Genomic DNA, 20,906 nt, shown 5'->3' on the forward strand with positions numbered 1-20,906 from the left:
GGCCCGTCCTGCACGCGCACGTGACCCCCTAGTGCAGGGCTGCAGCCAGACGGGCTTGGGTTTTCTGAGGAGCCCGGTCTGGAGAAGACCGCTTGTGGCCACAGGTACCCCGTAGGGTAGTCGACCTGCGTGGGAGTATGGGTGCTCCCACAGTTCTGCGGGTGAGTTTTAGATCATTTTAGTGGTGGTTCTCCGACAGCCTGGTTGAAGACCTTCAGAGTTGTCCGAAGGACTTGCGCTCGTCTGCCCGTGAGGGCGGGCTGGTGTGCTCATTGGTCGAAATGGAAAGTAATACGGGGCATTGCCCATTTGTCCATTTCATTGTCCATTTGTCCAGTTGTCCATCTGCTGTCTCCAGGATGGGTTCGAAGTCTTCCTGATAGTCCTGCTTACCAGCTGTGAGAAGCTTTACTGAAACAGGAGCCCGTGGGTAGTTTGTTCTCCAAGGCGTCAGCCTGCTTTCCTAGCTCCGGAAGTCCTCTAGAGGTCCTGTCCAGTAAACAGTATTTTACCCATTCGGGATCTCACGTCTTCCCTCCTCTTTGTTCTAGTACTCGCCCTCACTGTCGCCGGCCAGCTGACTCCCTCGTTCATGTCTTTGAACCCAGCTTCCTTACGATCCTCTGTGTAGGCTCCCTCTCACTTTGCCATCCTTCTTTGGATTCTTTCCTGCCTATGGTAGTATTCTGCTTTTCCTTTAGAAGGCTGAAATCACAGCATTCCTCATTGTCAACTCCCACATCGTTGTCAACTCCAGAACCCCTTCGCGAACGGATCTTACGCTTCAGCGAGCGTTTCTGTATCTAAAGTGCTGTAGCGTGTCGTTTGTACCCTGCTAACTCGCATTAGCATGGCGACGCCTTGCTTAACTGTTGGATGCATACATGTGTCTTCTAGCCCCGCTGGAGTCTCCATTCCAGAACAGCGGTCAGGTCTTCTCTCTCCTGTTTTTCACCGCAGCACCTGCGCACGCGGCACCTAGTAAGGAATCCTTGGTGAGAGACTGTGGCTTGAGATGTCCCTGAAATGTTACGAATATGTTTGTGATAGCTCACCTAGAAAAAGACTTCTGCTTCCTGTGCTGGAGTTTGGGCCAGATCTTCCTGCGATTTTAGAGTTCTCAAGTTTATGAGACGTGCGGTTTGTAAATGTTGGAGTAAGGTGTAGTTCAAATATATTTTCTTCTCAGCCACTAATAGTTTTTTCTTAACACCTTATCTGAATAGCAGTCTACTCCTTTTGTTGTTGGTAGATTTAAAAACAACAACAACAAACAACTTTATTTGGGAAAATGAGCCAAAGGCAATTGACATGAGAAGACATTTTGAAATTAAGGTCCAAGTACCTTTGTCATAGAACATGTTTTACTGGGAACACAACTTTAGAAAAAGGGCTTTACCAGTGTAAGTCTTTCTTGGACCACGATCGCATCGTGTGTGACTCTTGCTAGCGGTACAGCATTCCGAAGGCATTATAGCTGGTTTTGTTACGGAAGCCTTTCAGCTTTGACGTCACCAGTTTAGCAACACCACCATTAGAGTTGTGCTTTTTGCCCTTTTTGTTTTCCGAGTGCACCTCTCAAAGGTTAATTTGACGCGGATATTAGGACATCAGGGTGTATTTCAGGACCTCTTGGGGCACTTGATTTGGGGGGTTTCTAACTGCGCACATGGAGAGCGTTCTGTTTGTGGCAGGATTTTGTTTGCTTCATCCTCCCGAAGCTCGTTGCCTTGCACTCTTCTGGCTTGGTTGTGCATGCTCTGGAAAAGTTCTTGTCGCTCTGACTCTCAACCAGACCAGCTCTATTGTAGGTCTTTTTGTACCATCCAGATTTACAGGACTAGTGTGAGCCTGAGGCAGACAGCTTCGTTTGAGTCATCTGGTCATTTCTCAGTTAACGAAGCAACAGTGAAAAAAAAAAACAAAATCAAAATACAGTTGGAAGAAAGAGAAGTTCTGTTTCCTGGTGATGGCTATTACTTGTGCAGTAATGATTTATCAGGATTGCTGGTTATCCTCTTTTATTAGGTCTGGCTGTTTTCAGGTTATTTCTTGCCTCACGACTTCTCTACAGTGGCCCAGGGATGGCAGTTAACTAAAGCGAATGTTTTGATTTCGTTCAGATTTCGGCCTATTAAGGGAAGGCAAGAAGAACTAAAGGAAGTCATTGAACGTTTTAAGAAAGATGAACACTTGGAGAAAGCCTTCAAATGTTTGACTTCAGGCGAATGGGCACGGCACTATTTTCTCAACAAGAACAAAATGCAGGAGAAATTATTCAAGGAACATGTAGGTTTATTGATAAGATTACTACTATTTATCTGTGTGGATAAGAGTAGAGTAAACTAAAACTTAAATTTTAGTGAACACTGAAACTTTTAAGTCAGTTTTTCATAAAGCCGATCAATGTGAAGATCTAATAACACATAAGATCGTTTGTATAACTCTCCAAAGAGACAGCTTGGTTCCGGAAGTGAAATTCTCCATGAACTTTCAGAGGAACATGGCCAAGCCGTCAGGTGCTCAGATACGTGAAATTGTAAAATCACAGAGTTTGTTACTTAATGATCCTAAATGTTTCACATTTCGGTGACGATTTGCTTTTGTGATTCTGAATAAGTCTAACGGGATAAACAATTTAATACAAATACCATTATTTTCTTCTGTTTTAGGTATTTATTTACTTGCGAATGTTTGCAACTGACAGTGGATTTGAAATACTGCCCTGTAATAGATACTCATCAGAACAAAATGGAGCCAAAATAGTTGCAACAAAAGAGTGGTAACTATTACACTAGTATAAACCCGTAATATCCTGTCGGTTAAAGTTCTCTCTTAAGTTACCGTTGCTAAGAAAGTTGTGGGAAGGAGTGAAGCCAGAGCCTTGGCCCAGTGACCTGGGTCAGGACAGTGGAATTAGAAATCTGAGTTGAACCAGATCCCATCTCTCGGCCCGCGCACTTTGACCGAGTCGGAATGCTGCTCGGTGGTGAGGCTGCCGAAGGGGTCCAGGTGCCGGGGCTGGAGAACCTGGCTTCCGTGTCCCGGAAGGCCTGCTCTAGGCCCTCCGTGTCCTGCTGGCCTAGAGAAAGGTTGGGTGTGAAGTCTCAACGATCCTAGGAACTTCACAGGTGGAAATGTCCTGTCGAATTGCCTGCTTAAGTATATACGTGTACATGTATGTGCCAACTTAAGTAAGGGTAGTAAAGTTGAGGCCAGCTAGGAAGGGTAAAAGCCATTCATGAGAGAACGTGTGATCGTTTTTTTTCCTCTAATGCCCGTTCCTACCTCACCTCCCAGAAGAAGGAACATGTTGCCCTTCTTATAAGCTGTCCTCACGTATTTTTTATAACAAAAACGTTAGGATCAGGTACCTGAAAATGGAATGGGCAAAGAGCAGTACACCCAGGCCTCTCGGGTGGGTGCGCGTGTGCGTGCGCGAGCACCGTCAGTTTGGACAGGTGCACGTGCGCGAGCGCACATCGTAGTGTATCGAGTCCGCTGATCCGCTCCCCCAGCTCCCGGTGCTGTCGGTGGACGTGTAGCTTTCTGGTCTTGTGGTCTAGAGCCGCACCATCCAGCACAGCAGCCACCAGCCACTTGTGCCTCTTGGGCCCTTGAACGGTGGCTAGTCTGTAGTGAGAAGTACCGTAAATGTGATTTACGCGCCAAGTTTTATGGTAAACTGTGTTCCCCGTTAATGTTTCTTCTACTGATTACCTGCTGAAATAGTAGCGGGGGCCTCTCGGGTTCAAAGACATTACTAAAAGTAATTTCACTTGTTTTTTCTTTACTTTCTGGTTGTCATTACTAGAACACTGCAGACCCCGCGTTTGGCTTCCGTTACGTTTTCCTTGGATGGCGCTGTTCTAGAGGGTGGTGTCCTCATCCCGGGTCCCCGTGACCTTTACTACTACTGCTTGTCTCTGTCTCCTCCGTCCACTCTCAGCAAGTTGCATTCGCTGTAGCAGATATTTCAGTCCTCCCTGCCTGCACCACGCTGTACTAGGGACCATAGGGGACTCGGAGACGAGGTAGCACGGCTTCTGGCCTGGAGCACCTCCCGGTCTCTCGTAGGGCTAAGGCAGCTGTAGGGCGGCTGTGGCCCGAGGCCGTCGGGCGTCCGGGGAGGAGGAGAGCGTAGCCCAGTGAAGGTCCCGGGGGGTCAGCCAAGATGCACACAGCTAGGTCTTCTGGATTCCCGGTATTTATTGGACAGGCGTATTTTATTAAAAGAAGCCTTGTTATTTATAATTACTAGTAATTTTTAACATGACATATTTTAAATAGGAAACGAAATGACAAAATAGAATTACTGGTGGGTTGTATTGCCGAACTTTCAGAAATTGAGGAGAACATGCTGCTTAGACACGGAGAAAACGACTTCAGTGTCATGTATTCCACAAGGAAAAACTGTGCCCAGCTCTGGCTTGGTCCCGCCGCCTTTATAAACCACGGTAAGCTGCGCTCCTCGGGTGGCCGTGCGAGTGGCGGGCAGAACTGCTAAGACGCAGCAATGACCTTGTCAGACTGCGTGGAACTTCGTCTCCCTGTAGAGGAGGCTGGAAATAGGACTTCCTTATTTTTCCCCACCAGCGTATTAAACAATCCTGTCGCTTAACCTGAGACCTAAACTTCTATCAAAAGTTGTGAAATGATGTGGAAAGCTTATTTCAGATTTCTGTAATTGTTCGTGTTTCAGATCTTATCTACAGTTAATTGACTTTATCTTTTGGACATTTTTCAGATTGCAGACCTAACTGTAAGGTGAGCATAAACTTTTTTTTTACTGCAAGTATTTTGTTTCTGCTGCAGGTATGAGTTTCTTAATGAGTTCATTGTATTTCAGTTTGTGTCAACTGGTCGAGATACGGCGTGTGTGAAGGCTCTGAGAGACATTGAACCTGGAGAAGAGATTTCTTGTTATTACGGAGACGGGTTCTTTGGAGAAAATAACGAGTTCTGCGAGTGTTATACTTGCGAAAGGTATGCGTCAAGTAAAATGTCCAGCTTGTGTGTTCTTGTAACCGCCTGATGATTATTATGGGCACCAACTAACATTGCTTCCTTCTCCTTTGGACGCGGGGGGCGGGGGGGGGGGGTAGTCTCTTATGTTCTGTAGCTTTGGTCCGATAAAATGTGCATAAACAGTCGGGGGATACAGAGCTCTTTGGGGGCCGTGGCCCCTGAGCCTTTAGAGTTTTCTTATCACCAGCTGCTGCTTCTGAGTAGATCAGGGTCCCAGCGTGCCTAAAGAGAGGACGGGAAGTACCGTACACGTGTGTACATGTGCATATCCGCGCGTGTGCACACAGACACCCACAGTGCCAGAGTGGGGTTGCCCAAAAAATGGCAAGTGACCTTCACTTCCGATAATCATGTGAAAACACTGAAGTTGTCCTGTGTATTACCAAGCTGTGGCTTCTGGATTTTTTTTTTTTTTTAAGTTTGTTTTTGAGAGAGAGTGCATGCATGTGAGGGAGGGGCAGAGAGAGAGGGAGAGAGAAACCCAAGCAGGCTCTGCTCTGACAGGGCAGAGCCCAACACGGGGCTCGATCTCAAACCACTAGACAGTGACCTGAGCCAACACCGAGGGTCAGATGCTTGGCCTACTGAGCCACCCAGGTGGCCCAGGATTTTTTTTTTTTTTTATTTGAACATAGTTGACACACAAGATTACATCAGTTTCAGCTGTACAGCTCAGGGATTCAGCATCTCTGTACATCATGCTGTCCTCACCACAGGAATTTCTACGTTTTGATGCACGTACTCTTCAAGATTCCTAAATTCTGTCCCTGAATAAGGAAGCTCCTCTTGTGACCCATCAAGATTCTGGAGTCCTTGTAGAAATCCCCCAAATCTGACTTAGCCAGACTGCTAGCTCACACTACTCATTGGAGTGATTTCTGCACCCAGGAGCTCGTGGAGGCGACGTCACACGCTCGTCTTGCTAGTCCTGCAGGAAAGCTTCTGTTCCCAGGCAGTGCGGACTTGCATGGGTCACCCAGGGGAGCCGACCTGGACTTGTTGAACCCATTTTTCTTTTTTAAGTTTGTTTATTTTGAGAGAGAGGGCACGAGCATTAGAGGGAGAGGGGCAGAGAGAGAATGGGAGAGAGAAACCCAGGTGGGCTCTCCACCATCAGCTCAGAGCTCAGGGTGGGGCTCGAACTCACAAAGTGTAAGATCATGACCCAAGGCGAAACCAAGAGCTGGCCTTCTAACTCACTGAGCCGCCCATGCGCCCCGAGCTCATTTTTCTCGTCTTGTACTGAGCTGGGCACTTTGCTAACCCTGACTCATTCAGCCTGCACAGCCATCTGTGAGAGAGGGAGTAAATAGAAGCACGTCCACACTGCGAGTACAGAAACGTCCACACTGCGAGTACAGAAACCGAAGCGTCTGAGCCCGGGGCAGCCGAACCTTGGCCCTCGTTCTTGCCACTTCGTGCCGCTCTTGCAGGTGGGGGGAGGGCTGTCCAGTAGCACCGCGGCTCCCGCTGAAGTCACCCAGCCGCTGGCCAGCCTGCGGAGGGACTGTGAACGCCCCAGAGGTCCCGCTTCCCTTCTTTCCAAGTAGTGGGAAGTGTCCCCCTCTGTCAGGCGAGAGCAGAAGGCTGGAGTCCTGTGCTGCCCCAGCTGTTTCTCTCCCATCGTCGGGGTCCTCGCCATAAGGAACGGCAGGAAACCTGTTCCTGATGCTGCTGAGGTTTTGCCCCCCCTTTTGGGAGGGGCAGCAAAAAAATCCTTCATTTTCTACGTAAAAAATGGTTTGAACATTGGTTCAATCTTAGACCAGTGCAGAAAAAGACCTTTAATCCACAAAATAATTTAATTGTACTTGAACAATGCTTCAGACTCGTTATCTCGAGACAGCATAGGGTAGCGGTCAAGTACCTGAGGTCTGGAGCCTCCCGGAGTTGAAATCCTGTGACTGCACGTCATTAGCTATGTGATCTTGGGACAGTTTAACTGCTTTTTGTGCCTGAATTACCCATCCGTAAAACGGAGAGAATGTTAGCAGCGGTCTCACAGGGTCGCTGTGAGAATTACGTTGGTTACTTCACGTGATGTGTGTAGAACGCACAGTTAACACTCAGGCCTTATCTATAAAATTATTTTGTGGTTTCTGGTTATTTGCCCTTTAGAATATAAGCTCCATGGAGGCTTTTACCTTTTCCGCTCATTCCCAGCACCCGGAACACTACTTGGCACATAGTAGGTCCCTGACGAATGAATGAACAGATGAATGAATGGACATACAGTATGCTAAGTAAGCTTTTGGAGGCTGTCCTGAGAAGGGTAACCACCTACTCGGGATTCCGGACCAAGCCTGAGACAGCTGTGTGACTAGTCGAGCATTTCATGTATCATCATGTTCCTCAGGCAGATTAGTTCTCCTCTGTGAGCCTCAGTTTCTTCTTACTGGTCAGGTGGGGGTGATCCTGCCTACTCCACAGGGTTATTAGTATGAGGAATAGACACACGAGCAGATCCTTTTTTAAGGACAGGCTTGACATTGAACAGCCATAGCCACCTTCAGACTGTTTGAGCAGCTGATTTAGAGTTGATTGCAGCTCTTCTGGGGAGTTCTCAGGAACACCAAGGAGGGTGAGACTGGTCAAGAGGACTCACTCAGCTCTTCCTCAGGTATCAGCTGAGGAGCTAACTCCTGTTAGGGCTCGTGCGTGCAGGGCGAACCAGGGTGGCACGGTGCCGGCCGTGAGGACGCACGCACGTGCTCTGCCGGGAGCCGCAGGACGTCACAGAGCCGGCTCTGTGAAGAAACGGTGAGCAGAAGGTTTACGGAGGTTCCGAGATGATGGGTCGAATCTCCTGGATGCGTTTGATGCGTGTCTGTAGCTCTGACCATCCTGACACGATAGTGATTGTTCTGCATTCTTAGGTACTGCTAGTTTTCCGGGAGAACACTTGAGGAGTAAAGTCTAACGAATGACCCCAAAATAGGAAGGATTAGATTATTTTTAAGCTTATATGAAAATACGTCTGATGAAGTTAAGAAAAAATGTCTGAAGCGTAGCTTGAGATTTGTTTTAACACATACTAAAAGTTAGGAGGAGACAGTTGTGACCGACACTCGATAGTGGCCCGGAAATGGACAAGTGGGTGATGGGATATGAATGGAGGCCTGAGATAGAGGCAAGTGTGTATGAGATCTTAACATCGCATGTGGAGAAACGATTTCTGTCACAAATGATGTTAGTATGATTCATTATGCATCTGGAAGAGAAGCCAGATTCAAGGCGGATTAAAGATTTAAAGTTTAAAATACAATGCAAAATGATTAGAAAAAATCGAGGAGGCTTTCTGTCTAATGTTGGAGTAGTGGAAACGTTGTATGTCAAAGAAGACAAGAAATGGTGAACACGAACACGTTTGGTCAAAATCGAAGTCAAATGATGAACCAGAGAGGCAACGGCACCCATCTGGCAGAGCGTTAATAATCCTAATAATAAAAAGCTCCTAGAAGCTCACGAGGAAGAGACAGACTCCGAGAGGAGGGCAGGGTAAGGAGGATGCCGCACAGGAAACTAGGGCCGTAAAGCAGACGATGGAGACAGGAACCAGGGATTCGTTGTCACGGTCAGTCAAAGCAGCGGAATTTCAGAGTTGTACCTTACAGTGCCGGCGAGGATGTGGAGAAACGGGCCCTCGTACACTGTTAGCAGGCGTGACGTGAATTGTCTGGCCATGGTTGTTACCGATCAGCGCGCCCTTTTAGCTGGCCGTCGGTCCCGGGCGGAAGAACCTAGCCTGTGGAAGTAGCGGTAGTTAGTAAGGATTTGCTTTCAGAGCAGCGTAGCAGTTCGTGCCCGTGGTGGCCAGCAAACCCAAAGACGCCCTGCGAGTTCCAGGAACCAGCAGTGAGGAGCGATCGAATCCATCACGGATTGTTTCTTCGGTGGAAAAAGTACACTCTTCAGAACACACGTTCCGTGGAGATTTATCCGTCCGTTGTGTAACGGCAGAGCCGACTGCCGAGTTAAGACGGACGGTGTGCTCCTGTTTTGGTTTTGTTTGCTTAAAAAGATGCAGCGGTGTAAACCGGCGGGCAAGACCGTGGCGGAGGATAGCGCACTGGCAGACGGCCCCCCGCCGGTGCCTCGGGGCTCCGGGGCTGCGGGCTGGCTGGCTGTCGACTTGTGCTTCGTGGATTTAGGTCCTAGCATCGTTCTGCTGGTCACGGCAGCAGGAGCAGGTCTTTCTTCCTTAGGAAGAAAACGTCAGGGAAGTAGACAGCAGGGGAGCGGTAGAGTTGTAACGAAAACAGAAAACAAACAACAAAAACGACTCTCTGATTTCCAGACAGAATAATTGCACCGTGATCATTTGTGGTGAAGTGTACTTTCAGTATGGTCCATTTTTCTAGGAAGGAACCAAAAATGTTACAAGTTGTGGGGAAAAGGCATGAAATGTCTGAAAATAATGCATTACTCCCTTAATCCCTATGAAATGAATCGCCTTTGACATTTCCTATTTTCCGTTCTGCGCATACTTAAGCGTGGAGTGGAGGGAGGGGAACTGCTTGCCTGCCTTGGCGACGATCACCTACAGGTTTTAGCGCAATTTCTCATGCACCTTCCAAAAACAGCACTGAGGCAGCCACACGATAAGCTTGTGATTTTCACAGAAGTGTTAATGAAAATGGAATCCCAGATATGTTCTAGAAAGGTGAAACAAGCAAGAATGCTTACCTTGCTTGCCGGAAGTCGTTTTGGCAGTAGGTTTAGGTGTGTGCCCCCTGGCGATGAGACGTAGGACGGCAGGGAGGGACCCTGTAGGCGCCAGCATCTCTCCCAGGCTGGAGGGTGCCCACAGTTGTGCGGCGAGTTCAAAAACCGAGTTGGTTATACGGCTTTTCTTCAAGCTGAGGGCAGGCAGTGAGGCAACTCCGGGAAGGCAGTTTCGGCCCAAACGAATTTCTCATTTTTTTGCATGTGATGCGTAGCGCTTTTTTGTAACCTCGTTAACTTATTCTTCTGAATAGAGCCGAGTAGAAATGTACCATTACACACTGAGTCAAGTTAACGTCTGCAAAGCTAGGCTAATTGAGAATGATCAGAGCCTCTGCGAGCACCTTCACTTCAGAAGAACTTACATAAAAACATAAATTATTATTAGAGTGGACTGCAGATCATTCTTGCCCCGTGGTAAAAGCAAGTTTCTGACGTCTTGTATTGAGTCATATTTTGTTAATTGTGGTTATCTCAATAACTTGAAAGAAATTAAACAGTTTTTATTGTCCCACAAGTCAGATTTTCACTGATACAGTGTAGCCACCTTATACGGGATGCCAGTTAAGGTTTCTTTGTATCTAATGTTGAATTCTTAAGTAATGGCTTAATTTATGGAAATTCTCTGGTTTCTTTTTTTAATCCCTTAATTTTTTTTTTTTTTTTTTTTATGTTTATTCATTTTTGAAAGACAGAGACAGAGCACAAGCAGGGGTGGGGCGGAGAGAGGGGGGTGGGACACAGAATCCGAAGCAGGCTCCAGGCTCTGACCTGTCAGCACAGAGCCCGACACGGGGCTCGAACTCACGACCCGAGAGATCATGACCCGAGCCGAAGTCGGATGCTCAACCAGGCACCCCTAATCCCTTAATTCTTGATGTCAGTGTTGTAGTGTTAACTTGTGTAGAACAGAGCTAGAATCTAATTAACAGGTGGGTTACTTAAGCCACAACGCAGACCTGACTATTGCACGAACCAGTTTTGAAATTGACGAATTAGTTCTTTTCACCTACGCGTGGACTTCTACAGGGCCTGGTGGTTTCTCATGGGCAGTTAGTAATGAATTGACAGTAGTCCAACAATCTGTTACTTTACGTCTAGAGGGTTTTTTGTGTTAATTTTATATACAGTTTTAATTCTTCCTCGAGTCCTAGACCGGGTACATTTCCAGTGATGACTGAGGCCTCATCAGTGCACCACAACTGTTGACTTGATGTGGCCTCGAGCCCTCAGCAGCTGAACTTACTGTCAGTACGCTGTTTAACCTGTGCTGTTTTCTCTTTCAGACGGGGAACCGGTGCTTTTAAATCCAGAGCGGGACTGCCTGCACCTGCTCCTGTTATCAATAGCAAATACGGACTCAGAGAGACAGATAAACGCTTAAATAGGCTTAAAAAGTTAGGTGACAGCAGCAAAAACTCAGACAGTCAATCTGTCAGCTCTAACACTGATGCAGATACCACTCAGGAAAAAAACAATGCAAGTAAGTAAGGGAGATTTGATAAGCATATATCTTCGTTTTTCTTTTTTTCTTTTTTAAAGTATTTTCACACAATTATCTTTCTAAAGTGTGCTTCACTTCAGTAGTTTTGATCTTTTAAATCTTGAGAGAAACCCTGGGACTCGTGTGCTTCAGCAGCACTGCAAGGTTCTAGACATGATCTGAGCACAAAAGCAGTCTGTGTCCCACCTCCAGATTCAGTCCTGTGCCCTCGACTGAACTGTCTGCTTTTCTTGAATACCTGGTAACTGGATATTACGTTCTTCATCATGTGTTCCAGGGCCGTCCTGTGTTTGAGAGACACATTTTCAAGGTGTTAGTTTGACTGTCATGATGGCATTAGGTCCTGCGGGAAGACGGAGGACCGGGTAGAGGCGTAGAGGCGCTCACGCGTCCCCGTGCCGAGCCCCGGTCCGTTAGCACCCATGACGCGGACTTGGGCAGTTTGTAGCTTCTGGCCTCGAGGCCTCCACCTTTTTACTGCTTGCTTGCCGTTTTCAAAATGAACTGAACCAATTCACCAAACCGCCAGTTCCCAGACTCAGAATTGGGAGAGAGGAGCGTTTCGGAGGTTGCTGTACTAGGACACGTGTTAGCCACTACTGAAAACAGCGAGAGAGGTGAGAAGAAGAAGCAAGCCTTAAGACGCCAGTTGTACGAGGGGGGCAAGACCATATGCAGACTGGAAAAAGAGAGAATGGAGAATAAAGAAAAGAAAGCGAAGAAAGCCTAGCCGGGCAAAAAGGAAACGCGTCGTGTTTGTGGAGCTTTGAAGTCCTGGAACCAGTTTCATGGCTGCCGGTTTCCTCTGGTAACACCGGCTTCCTCTCCTTGCCACTAAAGCTGTAGGCTCGTTAGTCTGCTGGTTTCTGACAGGAACAGAGTCTCAAAGTTTTGACTCCGTGATCCCTAGGGACGCCCGTTTCGGCGCGCCGAGTATCCCCGGCTACTTGGTCGCGCCTCCGTGCCCTCTTAAGTCTGGCTGTTCTGGGCTCCTCTCCCTGTCTTCGGATGTTTTCAGCCCAGCACAGGTGCACCCCTTCCCTGCAGAAAACCCTGGAGCAAAGGGACGGCAGCTCCCACGATGGTGAATGCCACTGCCGTGAACCCTGCACCTGCCTGCCGCCGGGGGCCGGGGGCCGGGGGCCGGGGGCCGGGTGTAAGCCCAGTAGTGGAAGAGCAGTGATGCGTTCCTACTCCAGCCCTTACTGTCCCAGGTGAACAGAGAGAGAGCAAGCAGTTAGCCCGTCATTCACTGTTGACTGTTGGTTCTAACAATAAATGGAACATAACCAATGTTTTGTTTTTGGAGTCTGGTTCCTTGTTGAAACTGGAGACTTGTGAAGCCTGGTTTAGAAATATGTGCATGAAACACTAAAGAGCGCGGCCACGGCCACCACGCTGCCCACACCGAATGGCTCTGTGACACGGGGGGCGTTAGCTCTATGCCGACTGTATACATACTGAACTCAGTACACCGCAGAGTCTAAAAGAGCGTAAGATAGACAGCGTCTGGAAGTGTACTGACTATGTGACCAGCTAGGGAATATTTATTAGTAAACCAAATACTTCTTAAAAGCCTGCTAGTTGTTGAAGAGATACGGAGACGTGTGGGACTTGGGCCCTCCGTCAGGGAGCTTACGCCTTAGCTCCGGGATACGACGGATACACAGGTAGCTACGCAGAACCCGCTAGAAATGCCATGGCTCGAGTTCAGAGCGAACAAGTAAGCCCTTTGAGCTGTGGTCCCAGCATTACCGAGTAGAAATGCGTTACTTTCCAGTGACTGCTTACAGAGGGGGCTGACTTGGTTCAAATTCCCTTTCTGCAGAACGATGGTTTCGAGTACTTGGAAGGTTGAGGTAGCTAACTTTGAGGGCCGTGTGTTAGCGTTGACAGGCGTGGCTCCGTGCTCTGGAGGAGCCAGAGGCTTAGCACCGGTCACCCCTGAGGCCACCCCACACGAGGATACATTCACAGCAGTATTCCTGCAAGCCCCCCCAGGTATTCTCTCAGATGGTTTTTCTTTTGGTGTTTGTTTCCCCCCCCTCCGCTCTGCCCCCCCCCCCCCCCCCCCCGAAAGAAAGACTTTCTGAAATGCCAGCCGGCGGCAAAGCCCGAGCTGCCCGAGCCTCTCCCAGAGGAGGCGGGTGTAATTGCCGCGTGTGGACCCAGGGGGCCCCTCTCCGTGTGCGGCTGCCAGTCTTCCCTGCAGTCTGCTGAGAAAGGGGGCACGGAACTGCTTGCTTGGAACAGCTTGTGTATTCTTTTTAAAGAAGCATTTCTGCCTAGTCGGGAGAAAAATTACAATCTTCTGTGCACTCTCTTTTGAAAGGTGTCTCGAGAGCCACGAGTTGACTGTTGGCTTTAGCGTCTGGAGACAGGAAACAGCAACGTCCACTTTCACAAAAATTCGGTCCACAAGCCTGAATGATAACGCCATTGTTAGAAGATTCTGGTTTTTCAGGCCTCTCGTGCCTCTGTGGCTAGGCCACCCCCCCCCCCCGCCCCCATAGTCAGTGCTGTGAAAGGGGATGTGAGTCCTGTCACGAGTTGGGGTGAGGCCCAGAAGACGAGGCCAGTGCCATAAGCTTATCCTAACTCCGGAGCACCTGTCCTAGAGATGGTGGGCCGGGCCCCGCTCTAACTCGGCTGGCACGGACATCGCTGCTGGTCTGAACGCTCTTTGCTGCTAAGCCTGTGGGCTCCTTCGGAGGCCCTTCCGACACCCTGTTCCGGGCAGCCGTGCCAGTCTGTCGGTCGTGTGAGGTTGGAAGTTGCCTGACAAACCGGAACGGAAGCCTTTAAAGTCTCACCGAGGGTTTTCTGGATCTTCAAGTGCTGAAGATGCCAGGCAGCGGATGGCCCTCGGTTCACGCTGGTAGCGCTCGTCTCGGGGGCTTTTCCAGTACAGGGCACGGCCCGAGCGCGCGGAAGGCTCTGATGTCATCTTGCCGTTCTTGTGTCTGGCTGTAATTGTTGACGCCCACGCAGGGCTGCCTTACGATTTGGAGGACCCCCCCCGCCGGAATGGCTGTGACGACCGCTCCCCGGGAGTTGGGGCTGGCGCCGTGACTCTGTGGTGCGCCTCAAGGCCGCACCGATAACGGCGGGTCCGGAGCCACAGGCCTTAGTCCAGATCCCGTGTCCTCCACTTCCCACGTGGACGGTCTCGTGCACGCTTGTCCCTGTGTGCTGTTCACGTAGGTGCGGTGGCATTACTGCAGAGAATGTGTACGAGGGTTGAGGCCACGCTCATTTGGCCACTTTGCACAGCACCCGGTATGTAGTAATTGCTGAGAAAGCGTGTCTCCACCTGAGATTACTGTCTTAGGTTTCCGCGTGTGGGATTTGTCCCCGCCTCCAGGCAAGAGAGTCCCCCGTGGCGCCAAGAGCGGGGCAGCTGCAGGGCGTGTAGCTCACGCCCGCCGGTCCGAGCCCTCCGGACGGGCTCCCGTTGGCCTGCGTTGTACCGCCGATCCGTCCCGCCTGCGCCACTCTCATCCTCGAGAGCCCCCGACGACAGGGTGGGCCCGCTCGGGAGAGGGAAGAGCCCTTGGCGCCCGTGCCCAGCTTGTCTGTGTCTTTTCTGCCCTTTGCCCTGGTGAGCATCCCTTCTGGCTTGGCTTTTGATGAGATGCTGCTTTTAAAACAAAAGACCAGGCCGACCCATACATGAACGTGGACGTGAGATCTCCGTGTTGAAGTGACACGTAGCCTCACATACGGTCCGTTTTGTGCCGTGGAGGACACAAAAACGATAGAGCGCTCTCCGTCGGGTGGCTCACCGCCACCAGCTAAGCAGAGAATCTGTTGGAAGCAGGGGTGGATTCAGAATCATCATAAAATGAGACACCTCTGGCGGATTAAGATGAGAGCCAGAGTCAGGAGACTCTCCGGTGCTCTGAAAATACACGGCAAGGTTGACCTGCCATCTACAGAAAGTCAGGAAAGGCCCCCTGAGCAAAGCCTTTCCCAAGCTGAGTCTTAAAGGGCACGAGCGGTTGGCCAAGCGAAGCGGGTTCAGAGCAGAGGGAGTTCATCAGTGCAGATCCAGGGGTGACTGCAGGACTCCAGTAAGCCAAGTGCATCACGGCTGGAGTAGAAGGCGGGAAGGAGGGATCTGACCGTTGCTTAAAATTTTGGACTTACTCTTGGGGCATTAGGTCACTGATGAGTTTAAAGTCCAGAAGTGACGTGTCATACTAGGAAGGCCACTCTGGCCACACGGTGGAGACTGGAATGTCCGGGAAGCAGCGGGAGAGATGAGAAAAGGTAGGAGACCGCCGCCACACCTCAGGCGGGGGATCGTGAGCAGAGGGCGGTAGATGGCTCGGGGGCCGCGGCAAGAGAGGGCTCCGCAGGAGGGATGTGGCAGCTGATGGGGTGAGCAAGGGAAAGCAGAAGTCCAGGAGGACCTCCCGGTGTCTGCTTGAGCAGCTGGGTGGATGGTGGTGGTGACCTGAGCGGGATGGAGAACTTAGAAGGGGAAGCAGCCGCGAAGCTTGATGGTGAGTTCAGTTTGGGCATGTTGACTGTGAGGAGCCCATCCTCGCGGAAAGATCTGGATGCCAGTGGGTATTTGGTGATCCGGAACCGTAATCGAGGAGAGAGTCTAGAGAAAGTGGTTCGGGAGCTGCCAGGGCATCGGTGGTAAGAGCCGTGGGGCGGGGGTGCTTACCACCCGGCGAATGCGGGGAGTTTCCAGAGGGTCTAGGACAGCAGAGGCCTGAGGGGCGCGGTCGAAGGGGCAGATGCAAGGCCAGGAGAGAGTGCTGTTGGGGGCAGCCGACGGGACGGGAGTTTTCGGGAAGAAAAACGGTGAGCAGTGTCACGTTCTGCGGAGACAGCAGAGGGGGAGAGGGCTGAAAAGTGTTCGCTGGATTTCACAAGCAGGTTTTCCAAGGCCGACCGAGGCTGCCTCTCCTGAGGGACAGGCTGGACCCAGACTGCGGGGGACTTCCGCCAAGCATGCGGTGTGCACGTTTGCACCGTGAAGGGCTTGTTGCGGTGCAGAGTGAGAACAGGCCAGAAAAAGGGAAAATCAGGCGAGAACAGCTAAGCTGGGTCATAGGATGGCCCTCGAGGAGTCGTGGGCCGAGCAGAGGACTCGAGGCACGTCGGAGACGGCCAAGTGGCGGACGCTCCCACGCCTTTACATCCACAGGCACGTCTGCTCCGTCTACCTTGTGGGAAGTCTTGTAAAAGAAATCCTTTAACAAAAGAATGCCCTGCGTATCCTTCTGCTTAAAAAAACAACTTCTGGCTGCTTGCATAATTCCAGTTCATGCACCTCAGTTGTTCTCCGACTGGACGGCATCCAAACCACTCCTCCCACCAAGTCTAAAACCGAGTGGCTGCCTTGGTGGTGGCCCACGTGGATGAGCACATTCTCGTTCTCGCCAGAGGATCTCCTCCCTGGGAACTCGGCTGGTTTGGGTGCCCCAGAGCGGTTCATGAGACACCCGGCCCGAGCACAGAGCCTTCTGTTCTCGGTGGTTTGATATTTTTGGAAATGGCTCGTGTTGCATCCTTGCTCTTCTGTCTCAGTAGAGACTAATGGTGACTTGTGCAGCCATGTGGAAGGAAGGACAGTCGCCCTGGCAACCCTTGGGCATGTAATGGGCGGCAGCGTGAGGCAGCGTGCTGGGTTTACCCACAGTCGTTTTTACTCTCTCCCTGTTCTCTGGTGAGAAGTGGGGATCGTTAGTTGGGTCATCTCAGGCTCCGTAGTGAGTGACTGAAAAGTGTAGTTAGGGGGGGAAAGGTTTTCAGGTGGGGGGGGGGGGGGCACCAAATAACTGAGAAATTGACTCGTGTAAAACACTGCACACACAGATCCAAACTGTAAATGGAGAGAAGAACAAAGATGAGCAGAGGTCCGTGGCAAGGTCGGAAAGAAACTCTGGGGGCAGCTGAAACTCGAGTCACACATAAGCCTTTTGACAATCTGGTCAACTCTCCCGTTGGTCCGCGGGTGGCCGTTCCCAGTAGGGTCGTCGCAGCCTTTGTGTCCTTGTCTGGAGAACGTTGGATCGGCTCTCCCTCGGTCCCGAGAGCCTCGCTAGCAGCGTGCTGCTTTCCTCCCGAGTTTGATCGTTGGCGGCGGGCGGTCCCTGGAGGGACGGGGCCGAGTGAGTTCTTCAGCCCTCGGAAGCCTGCTGGTCCTCACGGAGTTGCAGGGAGAACGCGCGGTGCAGTTCTTTGTGGGCCAGTGTCGGCCGGGAATCACAATATGTGCTGCTTAGGGTCTCTCCTGCTTGTTTGAAACCATTGTGATAGGATGTGTCTGTTAGAGCTCATTAGTAATCTATTTCCGTTCTGTATTCCCTATCACAAAGCAAGTGGTCTGCTTGCTTTGAGTTCCTGAGGAATGGATTTCAGAAACCTGTTTTGAATGAGGTGTTAAGAATTTGTGAAAGAAAAACCGCTCTTTCTCTAAGCTTACTTCAAACTCTGGAGAAGAAGTACTTAGCTGGGACAGGCATCACGATAGATTGTGGACAAGCTCAGAGTGAAATCCCGGTCCTTGCTGTGCGAAATGCAGAGATGCTCCATGAATCGGAGGCCGCAGTCGGGGAGTAAAAGGGGAGCAGAGAGGGGGTGCCCGTGTGCCTGGCAGAGGGCGAACGCGACCGTCTGGCACGTGCCGGTGTAAGCCTAACGTTTCGTAGCTGACAGGGTCGGGCATTGTTGTGTTGAGCGCTCCTGCGTTACCAAGCCTGCTTTTCATCCTTTTTTTTTTTTTTTTTAAACTTGCAGCTCCTAACCGAAAATCTTCAGTTGGTGTGAAAAAGAACGGCCAGAGCAGAACGTTAACAAGGCAATCTATGTCAAGAATTCCAGCTTCTTCCAACTCTACCTCATCTAAGCTAACTCATGTAAATAATTCCAGGGTACCAAAGAAACTGAAAAAGCCTGCAAAGCCTTTACTTTCAAAGATAAAATTAAGAAATCATTGCAAACGGCTGGAGCAAAAGAGTGCTTCAAGAAAACTCGAGATGGGAAACTTAGTACTTAAAGAGCCCAAAGTAGTTCTGTATAAAAACTTACCCATTAAAAAAGATAAGGAGCCAGAGGGACCAGTCCAAGCCACAGCAGCTGGCGGGTGCTTAACCAGACACGCGGCCAGGGAGCACAGAGCAAGCGCGGGGCGAGGCGCCCCGCCGCCCGGGGACAGCGCCCCCGGCACGTACCCCACCCGGCGGTCGGCGAGGACGAGGGCGAATCCCAGGGAGGCTTCCGACATCAAGCCGGAAGCGGACGCGGCGGACGGCTACAAAAGCAGCTTGACCGAACCGGGCCCGGACAGCCAGGAGCAGCCAGCGCCCGCGCCGCGGGAGGAAGATCTGGGCCCCGGAAGCGCACAGAAGGGGGAGGCCAGGTGTCAGAGGAGCGACAGCGGCGCGTCCAAGAAGAAATCCCGACAGGGGAAACTCGTGAAACAGTCGGCGAAAGCCGAGGAGTCGGCTCCGGGCCAGGGTTCCCCTGGGGAAGCCAGCGTGGCGCCGGAGGTGCTGGGGTCCCACCCGGAGCAGGGCGAGGGCGGTGGCCCGGAGGCCACGGCCGGGACCTACCCGGACTGGGCTCCCTCGCCCGGCGACGCTTCCCTTGTGACGTCCGAGAGCTTCAAGACAAAAGACGGCTTCAGAACTGCGAAAAGTAAAAAGAAGAGGCGAATCACACGGTATGACGCACAGTTGATCCTGGAAAATAACTCCGGGATTCCCAAATTGACTCTCCGCAGGCGGCACGACAGCAGCAGCAAGACGAACGACCAAGAGAACGACGGAGTGAATTCTTCGAAGATCAGCATCAAGTTGAGTAAAGACCACGAAAACGACAACAATCTCTATGTAGCAAAGCTCAATAACGGGTTCAACTCAGGATCAGGCGGCAGTTCCACAAAACTAAAGATCCAGCTGAAGCGGGACGAGGAAGGTCGGGGGCCGTACGCGGAGGGGCTCCGCGAGAACGGGGTGTGCTGCAGCGACCCGCTGTCCCTGCTCGAGTCCCGCATGGAGGTGGACGACTACAGTCAGTACGACGACGAGAGCACGGACGAGCCCTCCTCCTCGGAGGGCGAAGAGGAGGACGAGGACTACGAGGAGGACGACTTCATTCCCCTCCCTCCCGCCAAGCGCCTGCGGCTCATCGTCGGGAAGGACTCCATAGACATCGACATTTCCTCCCGGAGGAGAGAAGATCAGTCTTTGAGGCTCAACGCGTAAGCTCTCGGTCTCGGTCTTCCCTTGGCCCGGGAAGCCTGCTTGAGAGGAATCAGCAACAATTCCAGTCGGTTTCTGCTCACCTGAGACCTCGTGGAGGCAGCACTTCCCCTTCTCTCTTCTCGGCCTCGTACTGTAGAAAGTGTACAGCATACTGACTCCGCCGAGGTCCGATTTGTGCACATTTTTATTGTACTTTTTAAACAGCCTTCGTACGTGCAATTCCGAGTTAGAGGTAAAAGCCCTGTTGTAAAATAAAGGCTCAAGCAAAATTGTACAGTGATAGCAACTTTCCACACGGGACGTTGAAAACAATAATGTGGCTACACGGTTCTCTTCTTTCTTTCTTTCTTTTCTTTTCTTTTCTTTTTTTTTTTTTTTCTAACCAAGAGCATCGAGTGGCTCTTTAATATATGACTAAACAATAATTTAAAACAAATCATAGTAGCAGCATATTAAGGTTTTCTAGTATATGCTAATATCACCAGCAATGATCTTTGGCTTTCTGATTTATTTGCTAGATGTTTCCCCCTTGGAGTTTTGTCAGTTTCACACTGTTTGCGGGCCCGGATGTGCTGTTTGTGGCCTTGGTTAAAATAGCAGACCATCGGTTAGGAGTCGAATTGGCTTCTGTAAAAAAACAAGGGAAAAAAGAAACATAAAAAGTACAGCTCACTTTTCAGTACGGCGTATGGACGAGGGTAGGCAGTGTGCGGGCTGGGTTTCGATACGGCGTATTTATTGCTTGACATGTAAATTAAAGACCTTGTATTTAACACTTTTCAATCCTTTTAGATAAAATTGTTCTTTGCAAGAATGATTGGTGCTTATTTTTTCAAAACTTTGCTGTGAACAATGTGATGACAACGAGCAACATTTATCTAATGAACTACAGCTCTCTTAATTTGGGTCTTCAAGATTTCTGTTGCACTTGTAAAATGCTACAAGGAATATTAAAAAGTCTATTCACTTTAACTTATAATAGTTTATGAAATAAAAACATGAGTCACAGCTTTTGTTCTGTGGTAAAACCTATAAAAACGTTTGTCTCTGAAAATTCAATGTAAAGAACCGAAAACCATGTATATGTTGTAAATATTTGTGTGTTGTGAGAAATTTTTGTCGTAAGAAATTAAAAGAACTTACCAGGAAGGTTTTTAAGTTTAGAAATATTCATGCCAATAAAATAGGAAAGTATAAAATATATAGTTTTAAGCACTGCATCAGTGAGCGTTCTCAGCTTATGTTAGTTTATGTATGAAAATATCAAAGATTTTTTTTTGACTCTGTTATCAGTTAAACAGAAAGAGGAGTCAGATTTAATTTGTTGTTTTTTTTTTTTTGAAGCACTTTGAGAAGAGAAATTAATTTTAAGTAACTTAATGAGCAAATTTTTGATTCCTACTTTATGTTCAAAACCAACC

At 49.9% G+C, this 20,906-nt stretch overlaps 1 protein-coding gene across 6 annotated transcripts in view; it reads left to right on the plus strand.

Annotated features, from left to right (window-relative positions):
- The window catches only part of KMT5B (lysine methyltransferase 5B), a 56,288-nt gene extending 35,600 nt beyond the window's left edge, over positions 1-20,688 (plus strand). For 4 of the 6 annotated variants that reach the window (XM_049642018.1, XM_049642003.1, XM_049642010.1 and 1 more), the window contains 7 exons: positions 2,124-2,289; positions 2,673-2,782; positions 4,291-4,457; positions 4,748-4,767; positions 4,850-4,986; positions 11,040-11,236; positions 18,017-20,688. In XM_049642018.1, coding sequence (XP_049497975.1) covers positions 2,124-2,289; positions 2,673-2,782; positions 4,291-4,457; positions 4,748-4,767; positions 4,850-4,986; positions 11,040-11,236; positions 18,017-19,485 — 2,266 coding nt within the window. In that variant the 3' untranslated portion in view covers positions 19,486-20,688. Of the gene's footprint in view, positions 1-2,123; positions 2,290-2,672; positions 2,783-4,290; positions 4,458-4,747; positions 4,768-4,849; positions 4,987-11,039; positions 11,237-11,534; positions 12,551-18,016 lie in introns of those variants that run through there. The other 2 variants (XM_049642030.1, XM_049642024.1) reach the window with 2 other exon arrangements.
- Positions 20,689-20,906: the final 218 nt, after the last annotated feature.

Source organism: Panthera uncia, chromosome D1, assembly GCF_023721935.1.
Source record: "Panthera uncia isolate 11264 chromosome D1, Puncia_PCG_1.0, whole genome shotgun sequence".
In the NCBI taxonomy this organism is placed as follows: domain Eukaryota; kingdom Metazoa; phylum Chordata; class Mammalia; order Carnivora; family Felidae; genus Panthera; species Panthera uncia.